The 25697-nt window shown below is 34.7% G+C and overlaps 3 protein-coding genes across 8 annotated transcripts; 2 read left to right on the forward strand and 1 right to left on the reverse strand.

The window, feature by feature from the left end:
- Positions 1-1647: 1647 nt before the first annotated feature.
- LOC114162403 (protein MEI2-like 5) lies at positions 1648-8877 on the forward strand. The gene is made up of 13 exons (XM_028046273.1): positions 1648-2015; positions 4101-4143; positions 4233-4376; positions 4472-4941; positions 5120-5278; positions 5377-5493; positions 5592-5743; positions 6035-6126; positions 6273-7224; positions 7307-7391; positions 7488-7556; positions 7785-7964; positions 8190-8877. The coding sequence occupies exons 2-13, from the start codon at positions 4113-4115 to the stop codon at positions 8322-8324; spliced, it is 2586 nt and encodes an 861-aa protein (XP_027902074.1). The 5' UTR covers positions 1648-2015; positions 4101-4112; the 3' UTR covers positions 8325-8877.
- Positions 8878-10154: 1277 nt separating this feature from the next.
- LOC114195977 (phytochrome E) lies at positions 10155-15306 on the reverse strand. 5 transcript variants are annotated; one of them, XM_028086433.1, is made up of 4 exons: positions 12873-15295; positions 11728-12544; positions 11250-11546; positions 10155-10779 (listed from the first exon to the last, which is right to left on the reverse strand). In XM_028086433.1, the coding sequence occupies exons 1-4, from the start codon at positions 14890-14892 to the stop codon at positions 10536-10538; spliced, it is 3378 nt and encodes a 1125-aa protein (XP_027942234.1). In that variant the 5' UTR covers positions 14893-15295; the 3' UTR covers positions 10155-10535. The 5 variants fall into 5 exon arrangements, with proteins under 5 accessions (XP_027942234.1, XP_027942236.1, XP_027942235.1 ...); XM_028086435.1 differs by having other exon boundaries at positions 11728-12535; positions 12873-15291; XM_028086434.1 differs by having other exon boundaries at positions 11250-11543; positions 12873-15286.
- Positions 15307-18975: 3669 nt separating this feature from the next.
- Positions 18976-23071, forward strand: LOC114164293 (putative pentatricopeptide repeat-containing protein At1g19290). 2 transcript variants are annotated; one of them, XM_028048902.1, is made up of 2 exons: positions 18976-22321; positions 22405-23071. In XM_028048902.1, the coding sequence occupies exon 1, from the start codon at positions 19245-19247 to the stop codon at positions 21807-21809; it is 2565 nt and encodes an 854-aa protein (XP_027904703.1). In that variant the 5' UTR covers positions 18976-19244; the 3' UTR covers positions 21810-22321; positions 22405-23071. The 2 variants fall into 2 exon arrangements, with proteins under 2 accessions (XP_027904703.1, XP_027904702.1); XM_028048901.1 differs by having other exon boundaries at positions 18976-22313.
- The last annotated feature ends 2626 nt before the right edge of the window (positions 23072-25697 follow it).

Consider the following 25697-nt stretch of genomic DNA (forward strand, 5'->3'; position numbering starts at 1 on the left):
TAATAGGCTTCAAGCACTTCAAACTCCAACTCCAAGATATATTAATTACTTATCCACTTCAAAATCGACAGTTGTTCTACTTATATAAGTTAATCTGACGCTCAAGTCAACCTAGTGTTTGGTGACACCATGATAGTTTTATGTTTATGTAAGTATTAAAAATGTATAGGACCATGCAAGTCTCTATTACTTTCTACAAGGGTACTCAACTACGGTATATCTGACACACACGTAATAATTATATAAATGTTTACAAAATTAACAATTAATTTTAATAATAATAATAAGATAAAGTTGGTTTTAATATATTTATTTATTATAGTTTAGAATTTACATATTTTATAATAATTTAATTTTGTATTATGTTTTTTGTTAAATATTATACTTACATATAGTTTCTTCCTTTCTTTTTCTTTTTATATATTCTTATAATTTTATTGAGTTCCTTTTTCTTCCTATGATCTTTATAACTTTTTGGAATGATTTTTCATATAGAATATGTCACTTAAAAGGTAAAACAAGTGTTTAGTATTTTAAAAATCATTTGTCTTTCCTACCAGATAGCCATTTGAATTTACTCTCTTTATAGACCATGATGACAAACTTATTAGAAATTTGAGCTCAAAACTCACTCAGAGATCGAATCTACAATTTTTCCTCCATTTTCTTTTATCTAACCACTAAATAATTTGACCACTCATATCAGAAGACATTAAAAAAAAAAAACAAACTAATTTTATATAATTGTAAGATGTCTTTTTGTTGAAAGGAGCACTTAACATCCTCAATTAGTCAATTCAAAAATATGTCAAATAAAAAAAAAACACCTTCTCTACTTAGTTTCCGAAATATCTAATTGTATAACATACGGAACATTATAGGTTTATTAAATGACTTTTCTTTCTAAAATTCAATCAATTTAATTTTAAACTTTTTTCTTTAGAATAGTTGTTTTAAACAACTTAAACTTTCGAGACTACCTTTTCCTTAGCAGTCAACATTCAAATTGTTATTGAGGTGGAAAAATCACCTTAACACAATTTATAAATTAAATTACTCATAATTATTCTATTAATAGGTTTCCAAACTTTGCAGAAAAGTAATTGGTTTTTAGACAATTTTCAATTCATTGAACTATGGTCAAACACCTTTATATTAAAGAGAATATATAAGTATAAGATACTTGTGCTACAGAACTAAACCTGGAATCATGCGGGAACAATTTCACACATAAGATATTCGCGTGCATGTTTGGAATAATTTATCAGAAAACATATTAATTTTTTACTGGTACAAAGAAACTACAAAAATTCATTATAAATGAAAAAAATATATTTAATACTGATTCTAAAGATTTTAAAGTTATTTAATAAAATTGTTATGCACATACGTGTGCATTAAAAGAAATGAAAATTATTTTTTGGAAAACTGAGATGCACTTAACACGGTTCTTCTTATCTTATGCAAGTGAAACTAGTTCAAAGTAGGGCACAGGGTTCGATGTTTCATTGCTACATTAAACTACGTTGTATCTATCATTATCCTCCTCAGATAAAATTATTAAACATTTGTTTTAGGCAAGTTTTTAGTTTAATAAAAGCAAAAAACACATTGTTTTATGGACACCAAATGACCTTTAAATACAGTTGAATCCTCCACCTTCTCAAAGTCCCAAACCATTGAAGCCCATTTTCTCTCTCTTCCTTCTCTCAATCATTCTCTGCTCCTTTTCACTCTCTGGGGTCAGGGCCAATCATCGCCACGCTCTTGCTCTGCACCCTTTTCTCCTTCTCCCTAAAGATTCCTCATTTTGTTTTCATCACAGACATTGCAAGCACACACGTACACACATACACACTCATCTTTTCTCCACTTGCTTGATTGCAACACCTTTCTCTTCGATTTGTTGCCTACCCATTTGGTTTTAGGTGCCGAAGGACCGAATTGCTGCCGTTGAAGCCCCTCCTTTCGGTCTCCTTCCCTTCAAGCTCTAGGGTTTTCTGACCCCTTTTCAGGTATTTCCTGGGTTTTCTCTTGATTCACTGTTTATGGATTTTCTAAATTTTTTTTAACGTTTTCCCTTCCGGGGTTGATCGAATTGATGACCCGAGTTCTCCACTGGAATTTGCTTTGAGTGTGGCGGTTATGGGGATTGTGGGGTTTCGGTTATGATTTCTCTGCAGTGCGATGTTGCTGAAACCTGGAAGTGCTTTTAAATTTGTGGTTTTGGGTTGTAAGGTGGTTGTGGCAATCGGTCACGGGAAACGGGGTTGGTTTTTATAGTTATGATCATAAGTTCATAACTTGCTTTGGTCGATCATAACCGTAAGTATTTTATGCTCTTTTTTTCGTGCTTTGGGCGTTGGGTGATGTTATCACGGTCCGTTCAGTAGTCTAACTAAAAGGGATTTTTTTTTTTTTTCAATTTGGTCACTATCATTGCTCTTCTTCGTTAGATGGAAGCTGCTCCTGCTTTGGATGCTGCGAAATTGTGGAAAAGTTGGTGTCTTGGTTTTTAGTTTTTCTCTTTGTACCGATTATGGTTGTGGAATACCTGTTGAGCTTAATCTAAATCTTGATACCTTGTATTCATGGAGTTCCAGAACAAGTTTTCTTTTTGTCTGAACATGGTTGAAGTCGATTGTGATGTTTCTCTGATGATGAATAGAATCTGTTGAAAGTGGAGTAACCGTTGGAAAGAACTGGCTTTTGCACATGGGTTTGCTCTGTAATTAACTTGTGTGATTGGTTTGATATTAACTTATTTGTCTGTACTTGCAACAAGGACACTGTTACGGTATCCTGCATCGGATGCTTTAATTTATTTTTTCTCTTTGAAATTTTGTCTTGGGTTTCAAGCTGTGATGCACTGATACTGTATGATATGATGAAATACAATTATTTTGAAAACAACATTATACAATTCGTGACAATGTTTAAAAATATATAATTTTTCTTAAAACATAATAAATAAATAATTGCAGCTGTGTGGGCCCAAATTAAAATTACATTTCTTAGACATTGTCAAAATAAAAAAATTATAACTGATTCTCATCATAATAGTATTAGTGCTTCATATATTAGATACTTCATCAATGAGGATCGACGAAGTATTCTTGAGTATCTGATATATGCATGAATACGTGACGCAAATTCAAGAACTGGTGCATCAGAGGCTTCTTTGTTGGGTCCGAATTTAGTTGTATAGGACATCCAAATCTGTGGAATTGGAACTTTCCTGACCTGTGAAGATGTGAAAGAACACAACGGTGAAGGGGTCTAGCGGGAGATTTAGGATCTGTGGTTAATGACAAGGATCTTCTCACATTCTTGGGAAGATTAATAACAATGTATCTGTATATCGCCTCTTCCTTTATGGTGAGACTGTTTCCTGCCACTTTGACTGTGCAGAAACTCAAGACGGTGATAATGTTGATCCTGCATATTGGAAACTGGGTATAACTGCGTCTAATATTTCATCATAAGAACTCAATTGTCAGTGCTTTAACAATGCCAAATTTGGGTGGGCAATCTGGAGCTTTTAGGAGTTGGATTTGTTAGCTTGTACTCTCTGATTACTGGTTGCACTTTGTATTGAATCTGTTCATTTTGGTCTCGTGAAGTCAGTTCCCAATTTTGGAGATAAAAGTCAAGCTTTATTAATTCCTAATGTATTACTAGTAAGTGCTTCATTGATTAATTTTTGTGATTCCATAATAAGTGCCTTGACACTTTCTGGCAGAATCTTTATGCTATTTTGCGGACTTTTTAGGGGTGTAGTTGTCTGATTCAAAGTTATTTATTAATGCATTGGTTCCCCTTTGTCCAGCGGAGTTAAATTAAGAATAATATAAAACAGAAAGTATTCTGCTCCTATCACTACCAGTGGAATTGGTTACTGCAGATATTACCAAAAGCTCACTGTTCTTCTAGATGTTGAATTTGTAGATTTTTCGTAATTATTCTTTATTCCTGTGTAATTAGCATTCCCTAAGTGTTACGATTGTTGAAAAATCTTTTGAATATTTTAAAATTTTATTTGTGATAATAAAATGGTAATACTCAATTTATTGCTGTTTTTTTTTTTGTGAATGAGGCAGAAGGGTGATGCAATGAGGCAGGCTTTTGATCCTTCTTCTCTGGGTAATTCTCTTAATTGTTTAATTTTTTTTTTCATTATGTTGTTACTATATTGAAATTGGAATTAATTATAACCCTTTTATCACCAATAGGTCCTTCCAAGATTCCATCTATAAAAATACCTGGAAAATTGGGGAATGGTACGTGGGAGGCTTTGTCTGGATCTGATTCCTACCATGCTTCATCTGATGCTAGCCTCTTTTCTAGCTCATTACCTGTACTTCCGCATGAAAAATGTATGTGCTTGTTTTCCCAACTGTTGTGTCATTTGTATGCTCCGTTTTTACTCCATTTTTACTAAAATCTGTTGTTTTGGCTTATTCATCTGCAGTGAACTTGAATGAAACTGAAAATGGTTATCAATCTATTGATGACATCTCATCTGAATTTAAGAAGCTCCATCAAGATGCAGAGGGAGATGGTTCACTTGAAGATGGTGGTACTCATGCTGTTGGACCCGTGCTTCCTGATGATGAAGAGGAGCTCTTAGCCGGCATAATGGATGATTTTGACCTTAGTGGTTTGCCTGGATCCCTTGAGGACTTGGAAGAGTATGATCTGTTTGGTAGTGGTGGAGGTATGGAACTAGAAACTGATCCGCAGGAAAGTCTTTCTGTGGGTATTTCTAAGTTAAGCTTTGCTGATAGTACTGTTGGCAATGGTTTGCCTCATTATTCTTTTCCTAATGGTGTGGGAACTGTTGCTGGAGAACATCCATATGGAGAGCATCCTTCTCGAACATTATTTGTTCGTAATATTAACAGTAATGTGGAGGACTCGGAGCTGAGAGCCCTTTTTGAGGTAATGCAGACTAGAAAGCTAGTGTAAACTTTTTTTCTTTGATATTTTAGTTTTCTAAATATGCTCCCAGAATACAATTACACCTTATGGTGCTCGTGATTCTTCACTGCAGATGTTTGTTTAGAAGAAATCCATTTGTAGCAAGACAAATTATTAATTGTGTTTCAATTTTTTTCAGCTATATGGTGATATTAGAACCCTATATACTGCATGCAAACATCGGGGTTTTGTTATGATATCCTATTATGACATCCGTGCTGCTAGAACAGCTATGCGAGCATTACAAAACAAACCTCTGCGGCGCCGGAAACTAGATATTCACTTCTCAATACCAAAGGTTATTTTCACCTCTCATAGTTGCTTTGGTATATTTTTTTCCTTAATTGAATGCCTAGACATTATAATCATTTGGCTTTCTTTTCTTCCACATCCCAGGATAATCCATCAGACAAGGATATAAACCAAGGAACATTGGTAGTTTTCAATCTGGATCCATCTGTTTCAAATGAAGACCTACGCCAAATATTTGGGGCTTATGGAGAGGTCAAAGAGGTGATTATTTTATCTTTTCTTGTTGCTTTGTATCCCTGCGACATTTGTGTATGTGTTGTATTTTTTAGACTTAAGATTACTTATCTATGTTTCTGCAGATAAGGGAAACTCCTCACAAGAGGCATCACAAGTTCATTGAATTTTATGACGTCAGAGCTGCAGAAGCAGCTCTTAAATCATTGAACAGGAGTGACATAGCTGGTAAACGCATAAAGCTTGAACCTAGTCGGCCTGGAGGAGCTCGAAGAAAGTGAGTACATTAATAATGTTCTTGTTACCTTTGTTTTGTGCATGGTGTAAATATAAGACAAAACCGGTGAAATGAGTTATTGTTGACTGGTAGTCATTTTAAAATGAGTTTCGCCAAATTAACCTTAAAATTAAGGTGTTTTGTAACAAAGATTCTCATTCTCATTATGTTGAGGGTGGGCAAATTACCGTTGATAGCTGTGCATACATAACTTCCATATTTGCCGCACTTGCTTTCTGGCATCATACACTAAACATAGACATATAACCATTAATTCTTTGCAACTTTTAGTTTGATGCTCCAATTGAACCAAGAGCTTGATCAAGATGAATCTCGGAGTTTTCGATATCAAGTGGGTTCACCTGTAGCTAACTCTCCTCCAGGTTGGTTCTTTGAGATACTACATATCCACATATCCCTTGTGTCACTAGCATCTATAAGCAGCATAGCATTTTGTTACTGAGTACATAACCTTGTTCCCCTTGTATATGTTCTCTCTTCGTAAGTTACTAATTTTTTTCATTAACAGGTAACTGGTTACAGTTCAATAGCCCTGTTGAGCAGAATTCAATGCAAAATATCAGTCACTCTCCTGGTTCTAGAATCCTGAGCCCAACAACAGGCAATCATTTACCTGGATTAGCTTCAATTTTGCAACCACAAGTATCTAATACTGTGAAGGCTGCTGCTATTGGCAATGACTTGGGAAGAAGCGGTCAAGGAGAGCACATATTTACCGGCTTGAATTCTTCAGAAGGAGCTAGTTTTCAATCACATTCGCTCCCAGAGCCAAAATTCAGCCAGTATCGTGGAGCGTTGTCCTCATTTGCTCCATCAACATCAAATGGATCCTCAGTGGAGACTTTGTCAGGGCCACAGTTTCTATGGGGAAGCCCAACCCTCTACTCGGAGCATACCAAACCTTCAGCAGCTTGGCCAAGATCATCTGTGGGGCATCCATTTACATCGAATGGAAAAAGCCATGCCTTCCCCTTTTCTACTCAGAATAGCTCTTTTGTTGGTTCATCCCAGCATCATCACAATCATCACGTTGGCTCTGCCCCATCAGGTTTGCCTTTTGAGAGACACTTTGGTTTCCATCCAGAGTCATCTGAAACTTCATTCATGAATAATGTTGGTTATGGAGGCATGAGTCTAGGGCACACTGATGGAAATTACATGGTTAATGTGGGTGGATCTGTTAATGCTAACATCACTATCCCGAGAAATATATCTGATAATGGGTCATCAAACTTCAGAATGAGATCTCCGAGGCTTAGCCCTGTGTACTTGGGAAATGGTCCTTATCCAGGACTTTTACCTTCCACTTTGGAGGGTTTGGCTGACCGTGCTCGGAGTAGATGGATGGAGAACAATGTGAGCCAGGCTGATAGCAAAAAGCAATTTCAGCTTGATTTGGATAAAATTAAAAGTGGTGAAGATACCAGGACTACATTAATGATAAAGAATATTCCAAACAAGTATGATTAAGTCTGAAGTGTTTATCAACCATATTTTTTTATTAGATGCTAAGATGGTATATTAATTGTTCATTACCTGCAGATACACCTCAAAAATGTTATTAGCCGCCATTGATGAAAATCACAGGGGTACTTATGATTTTCTCTATCTGCCAATTGACTTTAAGGTAAATTGTTTGTTCTTCCAGTAGTTCGTTTATTATTCCTGTAACTTGTTTTTCAAACTTGTGAGGCTGATTATGTCTTTTTTCTTCTAACTGCAGAATAAATGCAATGTGGGCTATGCATTTATCAATATGCTGTCACCCTCTCTTATTATTCCATTCTACGAGGTTTTTATGGGAATTTCTTTTGCTCATTTTTCTTTTGAATGTTTCTGTTATTTTAGTGAGTGAAAGTTTTCTACAAATAAGGTCACGGTTTCTGATATTTTCTTTGTTAAAATTAATTTAGCCGGATATCTTGACATTTAGTTAATCAAGATAGAGTTATTAGAAAAGCTTTATGATATATCCCCTTTGTTAAATGACGCATTATTGGCAACACGGTTGATTTTGCAGACATTCAACGGGAAGAAATGGGAGAAATTTAACAGCGAAAAAGTTGCTTCTTTGGCATATGCTCGAATTCAAGGAAAGTCTGCCCTTGTGAGCCACTTTCAAAATTCAAGTTTGATGAATGAAGATAAGCGATGTCGTCCTATTCTTTTCCACTCAGAGGGTTCTGAAGCTGGTGATCTGGTAATTATAATACATTTGTTGCTTTTGAATAAATATATGTTGACTGATTTAGCATTCACTCCAGAAATACCAAAATGACGTTTGTTACTATTCCCTCCATTATATTCTTATCATGAAAGTAAGATATATAATAATGTACTAAATGTCTATGAATCTTTTGTTCTCTCTTTTCTTCTGCTTCAGAAATAGTCTAACTGCTACAACTTTGTTCATACTTTCCTGTAGATTGTACAAGAGCATCTTCCCGCCAACCCCAACAATGTAAACATTCAGGGACTAAGGTCAAGTGAGTTACATTCAAGTGATTTTGCAGGCAGCCCTCCCAACGCAGACCCTTCTGCAAGCTTGGATGCAAAATAACGTAATTTATATTAGAAGCAGAGTTGCTTAGTCCAAATGGGTTGGTGTTAAATGTTAACATTTGCAAATATGTGTCTGGTGCTGCATATATTTAGGAAGGATAACATAAGGATGTAGATTTTGTACCATAGATATTTTCCCAAGTATTTTGCCAGCAAGCTTTAGAAGCTTGGAGCATTTTGATTGATTTGCTGCACAGGTAGCTGATCTGATTATGTACACAATGGGAAAGGTGGTGGGAGCAAAGGCTGAAGAAGAGTTGAGCAAAGAAGGGGTTTGTTTCTCTCCAGATTTTGCTCATTTTTGCTTTTTGGTGTCTTGTCATGGAGCATTTTTTTTTCCTTTCTGAAAAATGTTAATATGGGGTAGAGTTAAGTTTGGTTGGAGTTGAAAGTTGGGAAGTTCTGGTGGGGTACAGATTGTATAGAGAGAAATAAAGACTTGTTTCTATGTTTCCTCTAATGATGTATTAGCACTATTGGAAAGAACAAGTGTAAAACGCATATTTAAATATGATGCTGTTCAAGTTGCTCACTATCTGAATCAGGACATAGTTGTTGCATCTATCTTAATATGGCTTTCATGACAAAGTGTTCAACTTATTTTCACCCTTACTCATAATTTGAGCTAAGACTAAATTCGAACTTATTTTTTCTATCAATTTAAAAAATTCATGGGACAAAATTAATCAATTCAGCAATGCATTATTAGTAGTACTTTCCGAAATGCACATAATCAATATTAGTTTCCTATGTCCACTTTTTGCAAGTTTTCCCTTCCCATGAATTCCATTTAAAGCCAAGAATGTATAAATTATTGATTACTAATTTCACTAAACAATTATGTGGATAAAACTGTCTTTAATTTCTCATTTTCATGAAATCCAATTCTATTCCTTTCAAATTTTTTTAACTAGACCTAGTCTTTAAACTATTGTTTACAATGGTTTTTAATTTTCCTCGTTAAACATCATCTATAAAAAGTTATGTAATAAAATACTACAATAAAATACTACAATAAAAATATAACATTTAGTGTTGATCAAAAGTACATGTTGATTGGAGTGATTTGACCAGCACTTATTGGTGCAAATTAGACTTATACCAAACATAACATTTCTCACGCTTAAATTTGTGACTTTTGATTGAGACTGATCTACAATCCTCTTCTAACTTATATATGCAAACAAATTTATAAAATATAAAAAAATTAACGTCAATTTATCAGCCACTAACTTAAGTAAGTACTAAATAATTATATTTGTTTAAATAAATATTAAAATAAATAAAATTAACATCAATTTAATTGATATTAGCTTAAATAAATATAAATACTAAAAATAAATTAGACTAATATTAATGTAACCAATATTAATTTAAATAAATATTAAAAATGAATTAAAATAATTCACCACTCATGCGTCATCGTAAAATATTGTCGGTTCAGAATATATTTCAGAAATTATAATCATTCACACCAGAGTAGATGCAGTAAGCAAAATCAATTATCCAAAATACACACCAAGTAAACATTTTGAGTTTCTTTATTGATGAGTTTAGGTATTTATTTGCTCAAAAGTGCTTTTGGGCAACTTTTATATCTTACTTCTTCTGGATTTAATACAAGGAAAAAAAAATGCTAAATTGGATGGTTTGAAGTATAAGTAAATTTCAACTATTTAAACATGAAAGAACTGCAGGAATCTTTGTACCAAAATCAATTACTGTATAAGAACAAGCAATTTTTTTGTCAATACTTATTCCATTATTTATCCAATTAATGTATTGACTTCTGTTTTTTCTATGAATTTCTAAGCTCCAAAAAAAAAGGAAAACAAAATAAAGTGCATCTGCATGCAGTAACCAATTCTGCAGGGCAATACTGCAAGATTGCTTCTTATTTATACATAAAATATTAGTATTACAAGCAATCATTAGCCATGCTTATCCTTGGAGGAAGGGTCATACAATGTTCAAAATTCCTCTCAGCATTCTACTGTGTTACTGTAACATTTTTAAGCCAAACTAAAAAGGGGTGTGTGTATCTATCTATCTATATATATATATAAGCATAAACTTGGTTGTAGTATCATAAGATGAATACCAGTGTTGACATGAGCAGTTGCAATATATCTGCCAAGCTTCAAAGCAAGATTAGAGACCTCTCACTCTTCACACCCCTTTCACTAGTAAGAGCATCAAGAGAATAAAGCTAACTTAACATGCTTGTCTCTGCATGCAAATTCTTTTGCCTTTCTTTTCTTGTTCTAATGTCAAGATCAATGAGAAAATAACACTTATTTTGTTCTCTTACGTAGTGGACATGACCACTCATCCTACTCAGGATTTTTCTGGACATGTATAGTCCTAGACCTTCCTGTGTATTCCATTGATTCCCTCCTTCAAACATATCATGAAGAAGATCTGAAGGAAGACCTTGACCAGAATGGGTCATTCTGCAAGAACAATATGATCATATGAGCCTCTAGTCTACATTGTAATCTAACATAGGTGACATCTTCAAAGTAACCATCACAAACTTATAGCCTAAAACTATGACAGTTTCTAAAACGTACTCAAAGTTTGTGACACCACTTGTATATCTTCAAAGTTTGTCTCACTTGTCAAAAGGTGTTAAACATAAAACAACAGCTACTCAGGCGTAAATTTCAAGTATAACAAAAATGGGAGAAATCAACTATTCCATGTAGAAAGTATAAAATGAGTTCAGATTCTTTACCGAATTATTTTATGTTGTCCTCTTTTGAACATTAAAATACACTAATGTTTTAAAATCTCAAAATCAGTGTCGATCAATGTAGTTTGAAGGCAAAACAGAGAAACAATGCAAAAAACCTAAACAAAGAATCCAAATTGGTAAACAAATTCCCAGAAGATAACAGTGATAAATTCTTGGTTTTTGTACCTGAACTTGAGATGGATAAACTCATTGCCATCCTGTATTATCTTTAAACCAGGTGAAATCTTGATTTCTACCCAGCCATTTGGAGATGGTGTATGGCTGACTACATTAAGCAAAAAGTCAGACAAGACCACCTGAAGCCTAATTTGGTCACCATATAAAGAAAGCACTTTTATTTCATCAGGAATTTCATGAAACAGTTGCAAGTTCTTTTCTCTTATCAACATCATCACTTGACTGACAATGGCATCTAAAATATTTCCCAGAACAAATTCTTCCATGTTTAGCTGCAAAGTGCTGCTAGCATTAGCATAAGATATGAAACATAATGTCAGTGTTATTGAATATCAGTGTATAATCAGAAGACATGACTGTATGTAGGCAAATAATAAGTATGCATGGAATGTTTAACAGACTAAAAAGGAAAGTACTACTCCAAGAGAGAATTTCAGCCTGCCAAAAACACAACAAGAACTCTTACCCTTCATTAATACTTCCTAAATTGGTATCCTCAATAATTGCCATGATCTGTCTTTCACATGCATCACTGGTGTCAAGAAATTGTTTTTGGTTTTCTGAAACAGTTGTACTTTCCAAAAGTTTGTGAGTGAATCGTATGCCATTTAAAGGTTTCTTCATCTCTTGCAGTATATAAGCCAATTCTTTAGATTCAGAAATGTTTTCTCTGCCTCTTGGCTTGTGTTCTTCAGAGGACTGATTCAGGTCTGGCGTTACAACCTGCAAGAAGCAAAAACAGCCAAGCATATTCCCACCAGCATCAATTCTCTTGTTTGCTGTTATATAAGTCTCCACAAATTCTCCATTTCTATCAAAAAATCCAAATGGTAACTTCTCAGAATCTTGACCACTTATTCCACGGTATAGTAAAATCATAAAATTAGTCAGTGTATCTTGACCTTTTAGTCGACAAAAACTTCCAAATATTTCACCAGGAAGCAACTTTCCTATGACTTCATCTCTTTTCCAACCAGTTAGCCTTTCCATGGCTGCATTCCATTCAGAACAGCATGCACTCTCATCAGAAGAAAATATGGGTGGAATGAGTGGGCTCAGACTCTGCACGATTGCTTTGTAATCACCTTCCAACTTGATGAATTTATCTTGGACCACTTTCTCATAAGTGATGTCTTGACCTACAAAGCATACCCCAACAACAGAATCTGTGTAGTCCCTACTAGTGCAAGCATTCACCATAAGATATACATCTTTCTTTTGCTGTTGAAGCCCAAAGTGCTTTATTTTCAACTCAACACTTTTGTCCTCCTCTCCTGCAAAAACTATCAATTCATTCCTACGAGTACTTAACTTTCAGGGAGAAGGAATCAAAATAAGACTGCAATTTAAACACTATCATACATATTCAATTATATAACGCCAGTCATTAAATCTTACACTCCAATGGGTGAAAATAATAGCACAACCTAAAAAACATGAATATTTGATTGTCCAGAGCTTTATATAGTACATGAATTGAATATTTCAGACCAACGTGTGGAATCAAATTCTGAAAGACTTGTACAGAACGTTTTTCCCCCCACAATGAAATGCTAATAACATTTGTTAATTAAGTTAAAACTACTATATTTTCTACAACAACTGATTTACCTTGCAAGGCTCTGCTTAGAGTATTTCTAAAAGTGTCACATGAGTCCGCATGTATAATTTCATTTACCATGGATTTTCCCATAGCTTCACTGCCTTGTAGACCTGTCAATTCAGCAATCTTTGAATTCCATCCATTGATTATGCCACCTGAATCAACCCCAAAAATTGGAACTGTTGCAGTCTCGATTAATCTCACCATTTCAAGTGCTACTGAACTGAGTTCATCCATCTTTCCAGCTGCAGTGTCAGTTTTCTGCACATAGTTTGAAGTCTTTGAATCTGTGATCTCAGTGTCTTGGAAGGAATCTCTTATTATTAGTTGTAATGAGTGAATAGCATTGATTTCTGACACTTCCCAAGGCAAACTTTTGCTTTTGACTACTTCAAGAAAAGCTTTGAAAGATGATCTTGGGTTCATTTTTCCTCCATCATCCCTATCCTCTGGATGATGCTTGGCTCCACCCCATTTGACTTCCTTAGCAGTGTGAGACCTGAACCAGAACAAAAAATGTTTTGAATTGATTCTTGCAGTGGCCATGCCACAAACAGCATCACCCAGTGAAGCAGCACCTGGATAACCAGCATCAGCCAAACTATCTGTTGTCAAACCTGTTGAGTCCCCATGATTACTAAGTAGCCATTCTGCAATGTCTTTTACCTGTGCTTCAGTTGGGGATGTGCCTAACAACCAGCAGTTTCCATCATAAAACAAGGCAGCACCATCACACTTCACAAGATCCATGATACTTGGAGACTGAGTCACAATGCCGAATGGTGCATCACGAAGGAGCATGTCACACAGTAAGGTTTGAGTTTTAAGCATTCTCTTTTCTGCCATTTGTGATGCCAATTGAATCTCCATGTAAAGTTGCAGTCCAAAAGCCTGCATTAGGAACTCACAAGCATAGCGAACCGGGAAAGAAACATAGCGTGGTGAAGTGTGGTGACAAACTAGCAAACCCCAAAGCCTTGTTGCATCTTTTCCATTGACTATAATTGCCATCACCAGAGAGGCAATTGATCCCATGTTGGCCATGTACTGTGTATGACAACCATGTGGTAACCTAAGGGTTGAATTCACCAAGCAAAGAGGTTGCCCTAATTCTTCACTCTGAATGACCTTAACTGGCTTTGCATGGCAATCACATATCATCCTAACCCGGTTTTGCTTGAACAAGAAGCGAGAAGCTTGAGGGATATCTGTGGCAGGATAATGTAAACCCAAGTAAGGCTCCAAATCTGACCTCCTAATCTCAGCTACAACCTCACCATGATCATCCTCATGAAACTTATAAACCATAACCCTGTCATATCCAGTAAGCTTCTGCACTTCCTCAACAACTGTGTCACACAACAAGCCAATATCTTCGCCGGGAAGAGATTGCAGCCTTGAAATAGCCCTCACAGCCAGCTTCTGTGATTGAACTGCCCCGGCTAGTGACAATGCTGGATCACTCAACCGCGCAGGCTCCAAATCAATCACAACCCCAACATCGATCCTATGCAGTATGGCATAAAACGGCTTCTGGGTCATCCTTGCATAGACCCAAATCGGGTTCAGAAGAGAAATTTCTCTGGAAGCCACAGCTTTAGCTAGGGAAGCCCCAGAAGGTGGAGTGAAAAGGGTTGTTGCATCAACCCCAATCAAATTTACAAACATCTTAGAGTCAATTTGCCTCTCCAAACCCAACAACTGAAAACAATTCTCACTGTACCCAATGATCCTAAAAGTGGGTTCCTCAATTGCAAGCATACAACCAAAGGGTTGGATAAGGCCACCCCTTTGGATTTTTGACAGATATGCAGTCATTTTTTCTCCAGACACTAACCTGGGAGGATCAAGGACCATCCTGGAGTAGTCAAATGATTTACCAGACACACCAGACTGCTCAAACTCGGCCAGAATCTCAGCATCCGCACTGTACTGAGCCAGTATCTTGTCCCTCCTGCTGTTCATGTTGCTTTCAGCTGATGTGCTCAAGCTTGTGTCTTTCACCTTCCCTCTGCTTTCAAAGCTCATTTTCAAGCCTGTTTAACAAAAAGCCAAATGCGTTTGCTTACCTTGTATTGCACCTTCTATGAAACCACTTTGGTTCTAGCTTTTTACTTGTGTGGTTTCTGAAGGAGATATATACACAAACATGTTAGATACCCTTTACACGAAAAATTGAGAAGATAGTTTTTATTCAAAGTGCATTGTTCTTCTGTTGTGTTAAACCGACAATGAGTTGTCCTATGATGTGCACCTCAACTCACCCCACTTAATGTCTCTCCTATGTTGTTTTCGTTCAGTCCAACTCATGCAAATAAATTTCTACCCTCTCTTACTTTTACTGCCAAAGACATAATAACTAAGCACAAATTCCTTACCCAGCCAGTTTCGACAGTAATTCTAGGAGAACATTCTCAAATTGGTTAACTTGGAAACCTTCACTTAGTTTATTTGTCAAAAAGACAAGATCCTATAATTCCAAGAAAACAACAGAGTATGGAGTAGGGGACAGACTCAGACACATGGTGTACTCTTGCAATATTGTGTTTGCTTTTGGAGAAAAATCATTCTTTTAATGCTTACTCACTGCATAACATTGCTTCTTCTCCATTCACAGATTCAAATTCTAGAAACAGTTTTCAGCTTGTAATCACTGTTACTTAAAATTTAACAGCTTTTAAAGTTATTTTCTCTTTTATTCCAACTACAATATTTGTCCTTGATAATGGAGATTATAAACCACAGTGATATTCTACCCTTCTGTATTTACTTGAAGAGATTAAGAACTTTATCTTTATGAACTTCCTCATGCACAGAATGATTGAGATGCACCATGAATGGATAAAATTATGTTATCACATTTTGCTTCAATCAATGCGATCCAGTTAAAAATACTATGAAGCACTAAACTTCATCATTGGTTGGAGGTTGTGTAAATAAATTTGTGTCGGTGATTTGAAGGACAATGAAATGGTGAAGTGAAAACTGAATGGACATAAGATGAAGTGTGAACCACAAAAAACTGAGATAAGAAATGCCAATGCGGTCCTTCTGTCTTTGTTTCATGGTTTTCCGAATATGACCACACATGTTTTCATTGTGAAAAGATGTTTTATTATTCATGGTCGGAGATGTAAAATACCCAATTAGATACAATTTTATTTGTGTTATGATATGCTTTTTACTTGATTCATTTCTAAAACAAATAAGAAAACTTTTTTCACAACATTTTTTTACTAAATATATTTTATCTGATTATCTTGAAGAGTGTTTGAAATGTTCTTTACACACTAAGTAATCAAAAGTTGAATTGACTTGACAGATTTATTTAAGTGGTTGAGAATTGAGGTTTTTGCATCCACTTTTTTTTGTTGCTTATTTAGAATCCATGAATCTACTTTGGACTTATCTATTTATAGCGTATTCCACCAACATGGTGGTCATGCAATAGGTTAAACTAAGGTTATCTTCTAGGTTTTCTTTTTTCCCAACAGCAGAGAAAATTATTCCAACTTTTATTTATATATTTATTGAAATAGTACAGATTTTTAAGTTGGAATTCAGTGCCAAGAAATTTGGTTTCTGGTATTTGTTTTGTTTGATATATAGGTTCTGAAGAATCAATAAGAATTAGATCACAGAGGAGTTACATTTCTGAGTTTTGATTTTTACTTATCTTTAAAATAAGATAAACAATAAAATATTAAATTAATTAATTAATTGTATGAAAAATAATTTTAATTTTAAAGTTGAAATATTAACTGATGGAAAATATATTTTAATTAATAAATACTTTTAAATTTCATAAATAAATTTATATTGACGAGAGAAGGGTTTAAGATATATTTTGATTATAACTACAAGTTAAAACAAACATTTAAGAAAATGCTATTTTAAAGTATGTGGAGTTAAAATTACGTTCATATTAGTTTATATTTTATAATTTTTTTCGTGGTTACGTATCTATTATTCCCATTTTATTTAATTAATTTATATCAATTGAACGAGGAAGAAGTAGTTTATGAATTTGTTGTAAAGATAAATAGTTCAATATTTTCTTTTAACTTTTTTAGAGAAAAGATCTGGAGGTAACTCTCTGTTTTAAAGGGAGATTATGTAAACTTGCAAACATATTATCTGTTTTTTTTTTTTGTTTTTGGTCTCAAACAATTTCGTTCATGAACTTAGATTAGTTGGGTATATCTTAATTTCGTGACTGCTGTGTGGTTTATAATATTAGAATATGTGTTAAGAATTTCAACGGGTCGGATAAGGTATGGATAATAATTTTCTATATTTTATTCCCTTCATATTTATATGTGTGGGTATTGGGTATTTGTATATTTTTTTAATATCCATGAATATCTATGGTATTCATGGATATTTACAAAAGAAAAAATTAATATTTAACAATATATTTTAACCATAAATTCAAATAAAAATATAACGTATGACATTTATAAATTTCAAACAAAATGCAAATAATCCATTTAAATAGTGTTCTACGATAGTTTACAAAGAACCAATTGATTAAAAAATAATCCATTCAATTTCAATGTGTTAACGTTTTAATCATGTTTTTTTAATTCTTTTTAAATTTAAATTAAAATATAGTGGGTACAGTTATGCACGAGTACGAATATTATATACTATACCTTCCATTTTAACATGTGGATATTAAAAATATCTGCATTTATTACCCATAAATATCTATATATGGGTTTTATCCCCATAAATATCTTTATATGAATTTTATCCGCGAATATATACGAATAGGTATATTTTTTTAGCACCACCACCTATGTTTCTGTAATTAATGTATACTTTAATTTCCAACGTTGAAAGTCCTTTTAGTAAAATGATTTTTGCAAGACTTAGTGTGAAGTTTAATGGTTAAATTTGTGGTATCTTTCCATAATCAAATCTTTTAATATAATCGAATAAGAAAAACACAATATTTAGTTAATCAAATCTTTTAATAGAACATGAAAAAAGAAAGACATATAAAGATAAAAAGAGATACAAAATAAATTATAAATGTTTGTGAAGGATGAGTAGACTAATATTTTTTGGTAAAAGGGAATTAAAGAAAGTTAACAAGTAAGTTTTTATTATTTTTTATAATTTATTAATTGCACAAGATCAAATTTTAATGTAGAACGTAATTTGTGTTGATCAAATAATTTATTAATATACTTTGTATCTGACAAAAATTTACTCTCATATATAATATTTAATTCATCAAATATTGTTTAAAATTCTTAGAAGTATATATTTAGTGAATTTCTTTTAAGTTCTCCGTAATCCATAAACTAAAAATAAATAAAAAATATTAAAAATGATTTCTTCGTCATTTTAGTATAATACCATTCTTGTAAACAGCAAATTCTAATCTTAATTAAAAAGAATTATTTACCATCATTTCCATTTTAAAGTATAAAAAAAATATAATTTATGAGCATGAGTATCAAAGCTAAAAATAAGGGTAACTTTCATTCTATTATTAGTTTCAGTTATTGAGAATTTGCCTAATGGAAATCACATATATGCACTATAAGGAAACTATAAAGGTTAATGATAAACAAACTCTCAATGTTGTTCTTTTCATACCCTCCTTTTCTTATTATGATTTCATATCCAAATCCAAACGCATCGTTTTCTATTCAAAATCTTGTGTTATTTAGGATATCAAGACCAATGAGAAGATTGGTATTATGTTGCATATACGATAGATTTTATTTCTACTCCTGTTATTTTCTTAATAATGTTTCTTCCTTTGAAAAATTATATGGTAATTTCTTTAATATTGGATAAGTTGCATAATTATATGGTAATTTCTTTAATATTGGATAAGTTGCATAAAACCCTATATGCTGTTATTAATATATATATTTTTTAAATTATTACCATGGTGATCAATTTATTATCCTTATTATCCGAGGCTTATATAATTTTAAAAAAAATATTTAGCAAGAAAAATACATATTTAATAAAAATAGTACATTTAATATTTATATAAATTACAAAATGTCATGGAAAAATATCAAAATTTTTTTCCCAAATATGTATTATAAATTTTTGTTGGTTTAAATTTGAAAAATTTTCGCCTACCCTCTCGCCACACTCTTCAACAACACAAGTCTCTGCTATATTTTCCCTGTTCAGTGGTGGTGGTGGTCGCGGCGGCGGCGGTGCTTCTTCTTCCCTCCAATCAATCATCACCGTTCACCTCTTCACCGAACCTTCACCGAACCTTCACCTTCACCAACTCTTCTTTTTCCTTCTTCTTCAACCACCACACACACCCAACAAGAACCAGATCACCAATTTAACTTCCAACATTAGCAACTCATGCTTTCGCGGAAGTCGCCGCCACTCAAATGTTCCCTCTCCGCCGCAAACCCATTACCCTTTCCTTCCCCTCACATAGAACATTCCATATCTCTACCTTCCTTCTCCGGAACTTTCCTCAACATTCCAATTCCAAAGCTCCCTCCCTCGACCTCCTCGACCGCATCTCCCGTCTCCTCCTCCTCCGCCGCCCCGCCTCCCTCAACCGCCTCCGCTTCCCCCTCTCAGACCCCCTCACCGATGCCCTCCTACGCCGCCTCCGCCTCCACCCCGCCGCCGCCCTCGAATTCTTCCAACTCGCCGCACAAGACCCCCACTACCGCCCCCACGCCACCTCCTTCTGCCTCCTCCTCCACATTCTCGCCCGCGCCAAACTCTTCTCCGAAGCCCGCTCCCTCCTCCACCAGCTCCTCTCCCTCCACTGCACCAACAACTTCCGCGCCTTCGCCGTCTGCCGCGACGTCGTTTCCATCTACAAGGAATTTGGCTTTTCCCCCACTGTCTTCGACATGCTTCTCAACGCGTTCGCTGAACGCGGCATGACGCGCCACGCACTCAACGTGTTCGACGAAATGGGCAGGCTCGGCAGGACCCCCAGCCTCAGGTCCTGCAATTGCCTCCTCGCTAGGCTGGTGCGTGCCGGTGAAGGAGGCCCGGCGCTGACTGTTTTTGAGCAGGTTTTGAAGATGGGGATTGTGCCTGACGTTTTCATGATTAGTATTGTTGTGAACGCGCATTGTCGGGAAGGGAATGTGGATTGCGCTGAGAGGTTTGTGGAGAAGATGGTGGGGATGGGGTTTGAGGTTAATGTTGTGGTGTACAATGCTTTGGTTGGAGGGTATGCTTGTAAGGGTGATGTGGGAGAAGCTGAGAGGGTGCTGCATTTAATGTCTAGGAAAGGGGTGGAGAGAAATGTGGTCACTTGGACTTTGTTGATGAAAGGTTACTGCAGGCAGGGAAGGGTGGATGAGGCCGAGGGGTTGCTTCGGAGAATGGAGGAGGATGAGGTGATTTTTGTGGATGATCGAGTGTATGGCTTGCTGGTGGATGGGTATTGTCATGTTGGGAAGATGGATGATGCGGTTAGGGTTCGAGATGAGATGGCAAGGGTGGGGTTGAAGGTGAATGTGTTTGTTTGTAATGCGTTGGTTAATGGCTACTGTAAGCAGGGTTGGATAAGAAAGGCCGAAGAGGTGTTTAGGGGGATGTTGGATTGGAATGTAAGACCGGATTGTTATAGCTATAATACGTTGTTGGATGGGTACTGCAGGGAAGGGAGAATGAGTGAGGCTTTGATGCTTTGTGAGGAGATGTTAAGGGAGGGAATTGATCCTTCGGTTGTGACCTATAATACGGTTCTCAAAGGGTTGGTTGATGTGGGGTCTTACGGCGATGCTTTGAGCCTTTGGCATTCGATGGTGGAAGGAGATGTGGTGCCGAATGAAGTCAGCTGCTGTACTCTGCTTGATTGTTTTTTCAAAATGGGAGATTATGATGGGGCCATGAAGCTTTGGAAAGAGATTTTGAGTCGGGGTTTTACTAATAGCACTGTTGCATTCAATACAATGATCGGTGGGCTGTGTAAGATGGGGAAAGTGGTGGAGGCAAAGGTTGTTTTTGATAGGATGAAGGAACTTGGATGCTCGCCCGATGAAATAACATATAGGACATTGAGTGATGGATATTGTAAAACTGGTAGTGTTATCGAAGCTTTTAGAATCAAAGATATGATGGAAAGACAAACAATTTCCCCTTCCATTGAAATGTACAATTCCCTTATTTATGGACTATTTAAGTCTAGGAAGTCAAGTGATGTTGCTGATCTTCTAGTTGAGTTGCGGACGAGAGGACTATCACCAGATACTGTTACCTATGGTACCCTTATTTACGGTTGGTGCAATGAAGGGAAGCTGGATAAAGCTTTTAATTTATATTTTGAGATGATCGAAAGAGGGTTCTCTCCTAATTTTTTCATCTGTAGCAAAATAGTCAGCAGTCTTTATAAGAATGATAGAATCAATGAAGCAACTGTGATCCTAAGCAAGATGGTGGATTTTGATCTTCTTACAGTTCATAAATGTTCTGATAAGTCTGTTAAGAATGATTCCATAAGTCAAGAAGCTCAGAGAATTGCTGATTCTCTTGATAAAATTGCTATATGTAATTCTCTTCCTAGCAATATTGTGTACAACATAGCTATCTATGGTCTTGGCAAATCTGGGAAGATTGATGAAGCAAGAAGTGTTCTGTCAATTTTGTTATCTAGAGGTTTTCTTCCAGATAATTTCACATACGGTGCCTTAATTCATGCCTGTTCAGCTGCTGGTGATGTAGATGGTGCTTTCAAATTAAGGAATGAGATGCTGGCGAGAGGTCTTATTCCAAATATTACTACATATAATGCTTTAATAAGTGGGTTATGCAAATTGGGAAATATGGAACGAGCACAGAGACTTTTCCATAAACTTCCTCAAAAAGGCTTAGTTCCAAATGTCGTTACCTATAATATACTAATCAGTGGTTACTGTAGGAGTGGGGACCTTAATGAAGCCTCTAACTTGAGAGAGAAGATGATTGAAGAAGGAATTTCTTGAACCCATACTCGGCCATGATCACTGGTCTTTTTGGAAGACTCTTTAAAGTGTTCTAATCAAATTATCGAATCATATTTTGCTTGATACTTGCTCATACATTTTGCTAAACGTAAAGTTGAGCTGCTAGCTCAAGACTCAATTAATGCTCACCTGCAGCCATATCTCTTATGCATCAATTTCCAACCAAATTTTCATACACAAAAGTATATCGTACTAATGATTTATTGGTGGCAATGGTCATTTTCCCATCCTATTCATCCACAAGCATCATATTTCAAATTCCGGAGTTTCATTCTCTTTCTTGTGGAGGCAAGATGTGATTTGTGATTAAGTTTTTATTCCAGTGGTCAATGAATGTGAAGTGTTTTTCTTCATACAATAATAAAATCCCACAGCTTATCTAGAGGATTTGGAAGATTTGGTTGACTTGGATGCTTGTATGGATTGGTTCACGAAGTCACATTGTTTGATGTTACTTAAAACCTCACCATGGAGGTTTTGCAGGTTAGAAGGTGCTAACTTTCTTGCGCATAAGACAACTACATGAATAGGTTACCTTATCAATACGCTGAGTTGTTTATGTTGTGCAACTCAGGTCAGATATTGAAGAACCTAGATGGCGTATGTCAAGCTGTGGCTTGTAATGTGGCTGAAAGCCTACATCTCATGAACTCTGCATCAGCATCTCATCCAGTCGAAAGGGAAAACACCTCATTTATGTTGGGAGATTATGCAAAGTGTGGTGTAAAAGGCCAGGTCAAGCACCCTTCAGGACTTCACAATATCTGGATCACACGGTTTTCTGCATTGAAGATTCTAACAACATAAATTAGTTCAAAGAGTTATGCTACATACTCCAAAAGGTAAAAGCTAGATTATGGGTGATTGTTGGATTAGATAAAATGACAGACAAATCATTCATTCATCAGAGTCAATAAGCTTGCCACCAGTTCATGAATTCCTTGTCATTTCGTCATTAGGGTTTGAGGGTCACTTGGTTGACCTTATGCTCTGATAGTGACAAATGAGACTAGAGATTGAATCCAGAAACCCCCATTAGTAGGTAATTTGTAATCCCATTGTAAATACTCAGATTGCCGTTTTTTTTTCCCTGACATTAGAGTTGGAAGAGCCTGCTTTTCCTTAAACTTTTTCGTGTAACCTAAAACATTTGTTTTCATTCTTCTGATAGGTTTGGCCTGAAATAATTAAGCTAAACCACATAGAAACAGCTTTACCAATGAGAGTGTTTTTTTTTTCCATGATGGCACTGTTCCTTCTTTTTACATACTCTGCTGTCGAATAGTTACACAGATATACAGTTGATTGACTGACTTTTGCATATTCTATACCTTTTTTTTTTAATAAAAAGTGTTTAGTTATATAATGGCTTAAATACATTTTTCGTCCTTATTTTCGTTTGTTGCGGATGGTCCTTATTTTGACCAAATGTTTAAAATGGTCTCCATTTTCGTAGTGTTTGTTGCGGATGATCTTCATTTCTACCAAATGTTTAAAATGGTTCTCATTTTCGCAATTTGTGTTTAATTTAGTCCTTTTCTGTGACACCGTTTAAATTAGTAATGGAGTACAGATGACATTGTTTGTATTACATTGTATTGGGGTATATTACGTGTATTGTACAGGTATAGTAATTAGATAGTTGGGAGATAAATAAGTGAGCTAGGGTTTATCGCTGAACCACTAACATTGCAAGCTGAACCACCAACATTGCACAAATTGCTACAACACTGATGTCTCCAATGATTACAACCAGAGGTAAAGGTAGAAGATTGGACCGTGACATGGGATTGCATGGACCATGACATAGGATTGCAGGAAGAAGAAGATTGCAACAACAAATTGAGAATGGAGGAAGAAGATTGCAACAACTGACCAACTGCCCAACAATTCATTTTCAAAATCCTAGCTCACCTATTTATCCCCAAATATCTAATTACTACACTTGTACAATACACATACAGTATATGTAATACACCCCAGTACAATGTAATACAAACAGTGTTACATGTACAGTATTCCGTTACTGATTTAAATGGCGTCATAGAAAATGACTAAATTAAACACGAATTGCAAAAATGAGGATCATTTTAAACATTTGGTAAAAATGAGGACCATCCGCAACTAGGGATGTCAAAAAAATCTGTACCCGCGGGTATCCGTGGATAAAACCTGCAACGGGTAAGAAACGAATATTAAAAATGGATACCCGCGGGTACGAGTATTTTTGATACCCGCATGTTAACGGGGCGGGTATAGGTATCATAGTATCCGTACCCGTGGATACCCGTACCCGCTAAACTTTAATTTAGAAAAATACCCTTATATATATATATATATATATATATATATATATATATATATATATATATATATATATATTAGCAAAAAACATTATGAGTCTTCATTCAATAATGGTGGTCAGATTCTTATCCCACAACTGAGTAAATTACTTTCAGATACTGTGGAGACATTAATGTGTCTCCAAGACTGGTTTATGGACCAACATGGAAGGTAATGAAATTAACACTTTTACTTAGATATTTTAATTAAGTGATTGTTAGAAATTTTTAATGAACTTCTTATGTTTTCAGGCCCTTCTAGATTAAAATTGGACAACATGAAACTTTATAAAATGTTGTAAGAGGTGTACATTGATGAAGTTAGTAATTTTTTTAATATTTTATTCAAAAATAAACTACAATATAAATTGGTCGTGATTTTTTATTTGTTTGTTTCTCAAGAATCAATCGGAGAACAGAGACTTCTTGATCCAAGCACTAATTATGGTTAAATATTTATTTTTTTAAATATTTTTGTAAATACCCGCGGGTACCCGTGGATACCCGCGGATATGAAAAAAATAGACGGGTATTCGCATAACGGATACCCGACGAATATGGGTACGGGTACGAGGCGAATATTTATTCAGGGTAAGTGGGAGCTACTATGAACATAAAGACCATTTTAAACATTTAGTAAAAATGAGAACCATTCACAACAAACACTGCAAAAAAAAAATGTATTTAAGCCTTATATAATTTAACTTATAGATTTGTGAATAGTAAAATAAATAATAAAATAAAGTAATTTAAATCAAATAAATATTAATTTTGGCTGTGTAATTTAACTTATAGATTTGTGAATAGTAAAATAAATAATAGAATAAAGTAATTTAAATCAAATAAATATTAATTTTGGCTGTGTAAGTAAAAGTAATATACACGGTCATTATTATAACTATTTTATTAATTATGATGATAATTAATTTTTTAAATGATTAAAAGCATTACAAAATATATGGTGATATTTAATTTGAAATAATTATTAAAAATTAATTTGAAATATTAATGCTTTCTTTGGATCTAGCCATGGGTGCATGAAGAAATGAAGGCACATAAATCGTATTTTTAACTTAATAAATTAATATAAATGAAAATTTATTTTTAAATTAGAGTAATTATAACCTTTACTTTTTATTTAAAAAAAATTATATTATTAATACATTATAATTAAATTTGTAAACATAGTCTCTGAGGTTTCATAAGATTGCACAGTTTAAATGCAACCATTAAGAAACTGATGAGATAGTAACGGGATTTTACAAAAGACGAAATTCAATTTATATATATATATTTTAAAAATTTTATTATTTTAATTATGAATAGCATATTTTTTTTGGAAAGCAAAATAAAATAAATTTCTATGGGATGCTTATGTAAAATTGATTTATATAGTAATGATATTATAGACTAAATTCTTTATTTTAGATAATTTTTCACAAATAAAATATTATATAAGTTACGTTCATTGCATCAATATAATATATACATGTTAGAGAAAAAAAAAAGACGACCTAACTCTTAA

This window comes from Vigna unguiculata, chromosome 9, assembly GCF_004118075.2.
Source record: "Vigna unguiculata cultivar IT97K-499-35 chromosome 9, ASM411807v1, whole genome shotgun sequence".
In the NCBI taxonomy this organism is placed as follows: domain Eukaryota; kingdom Viridiplantae; phylum Streptophyta; class Magnoliopsida; order Fabales; family Fabaceae; genus Vigna; species Vigna unguiculata.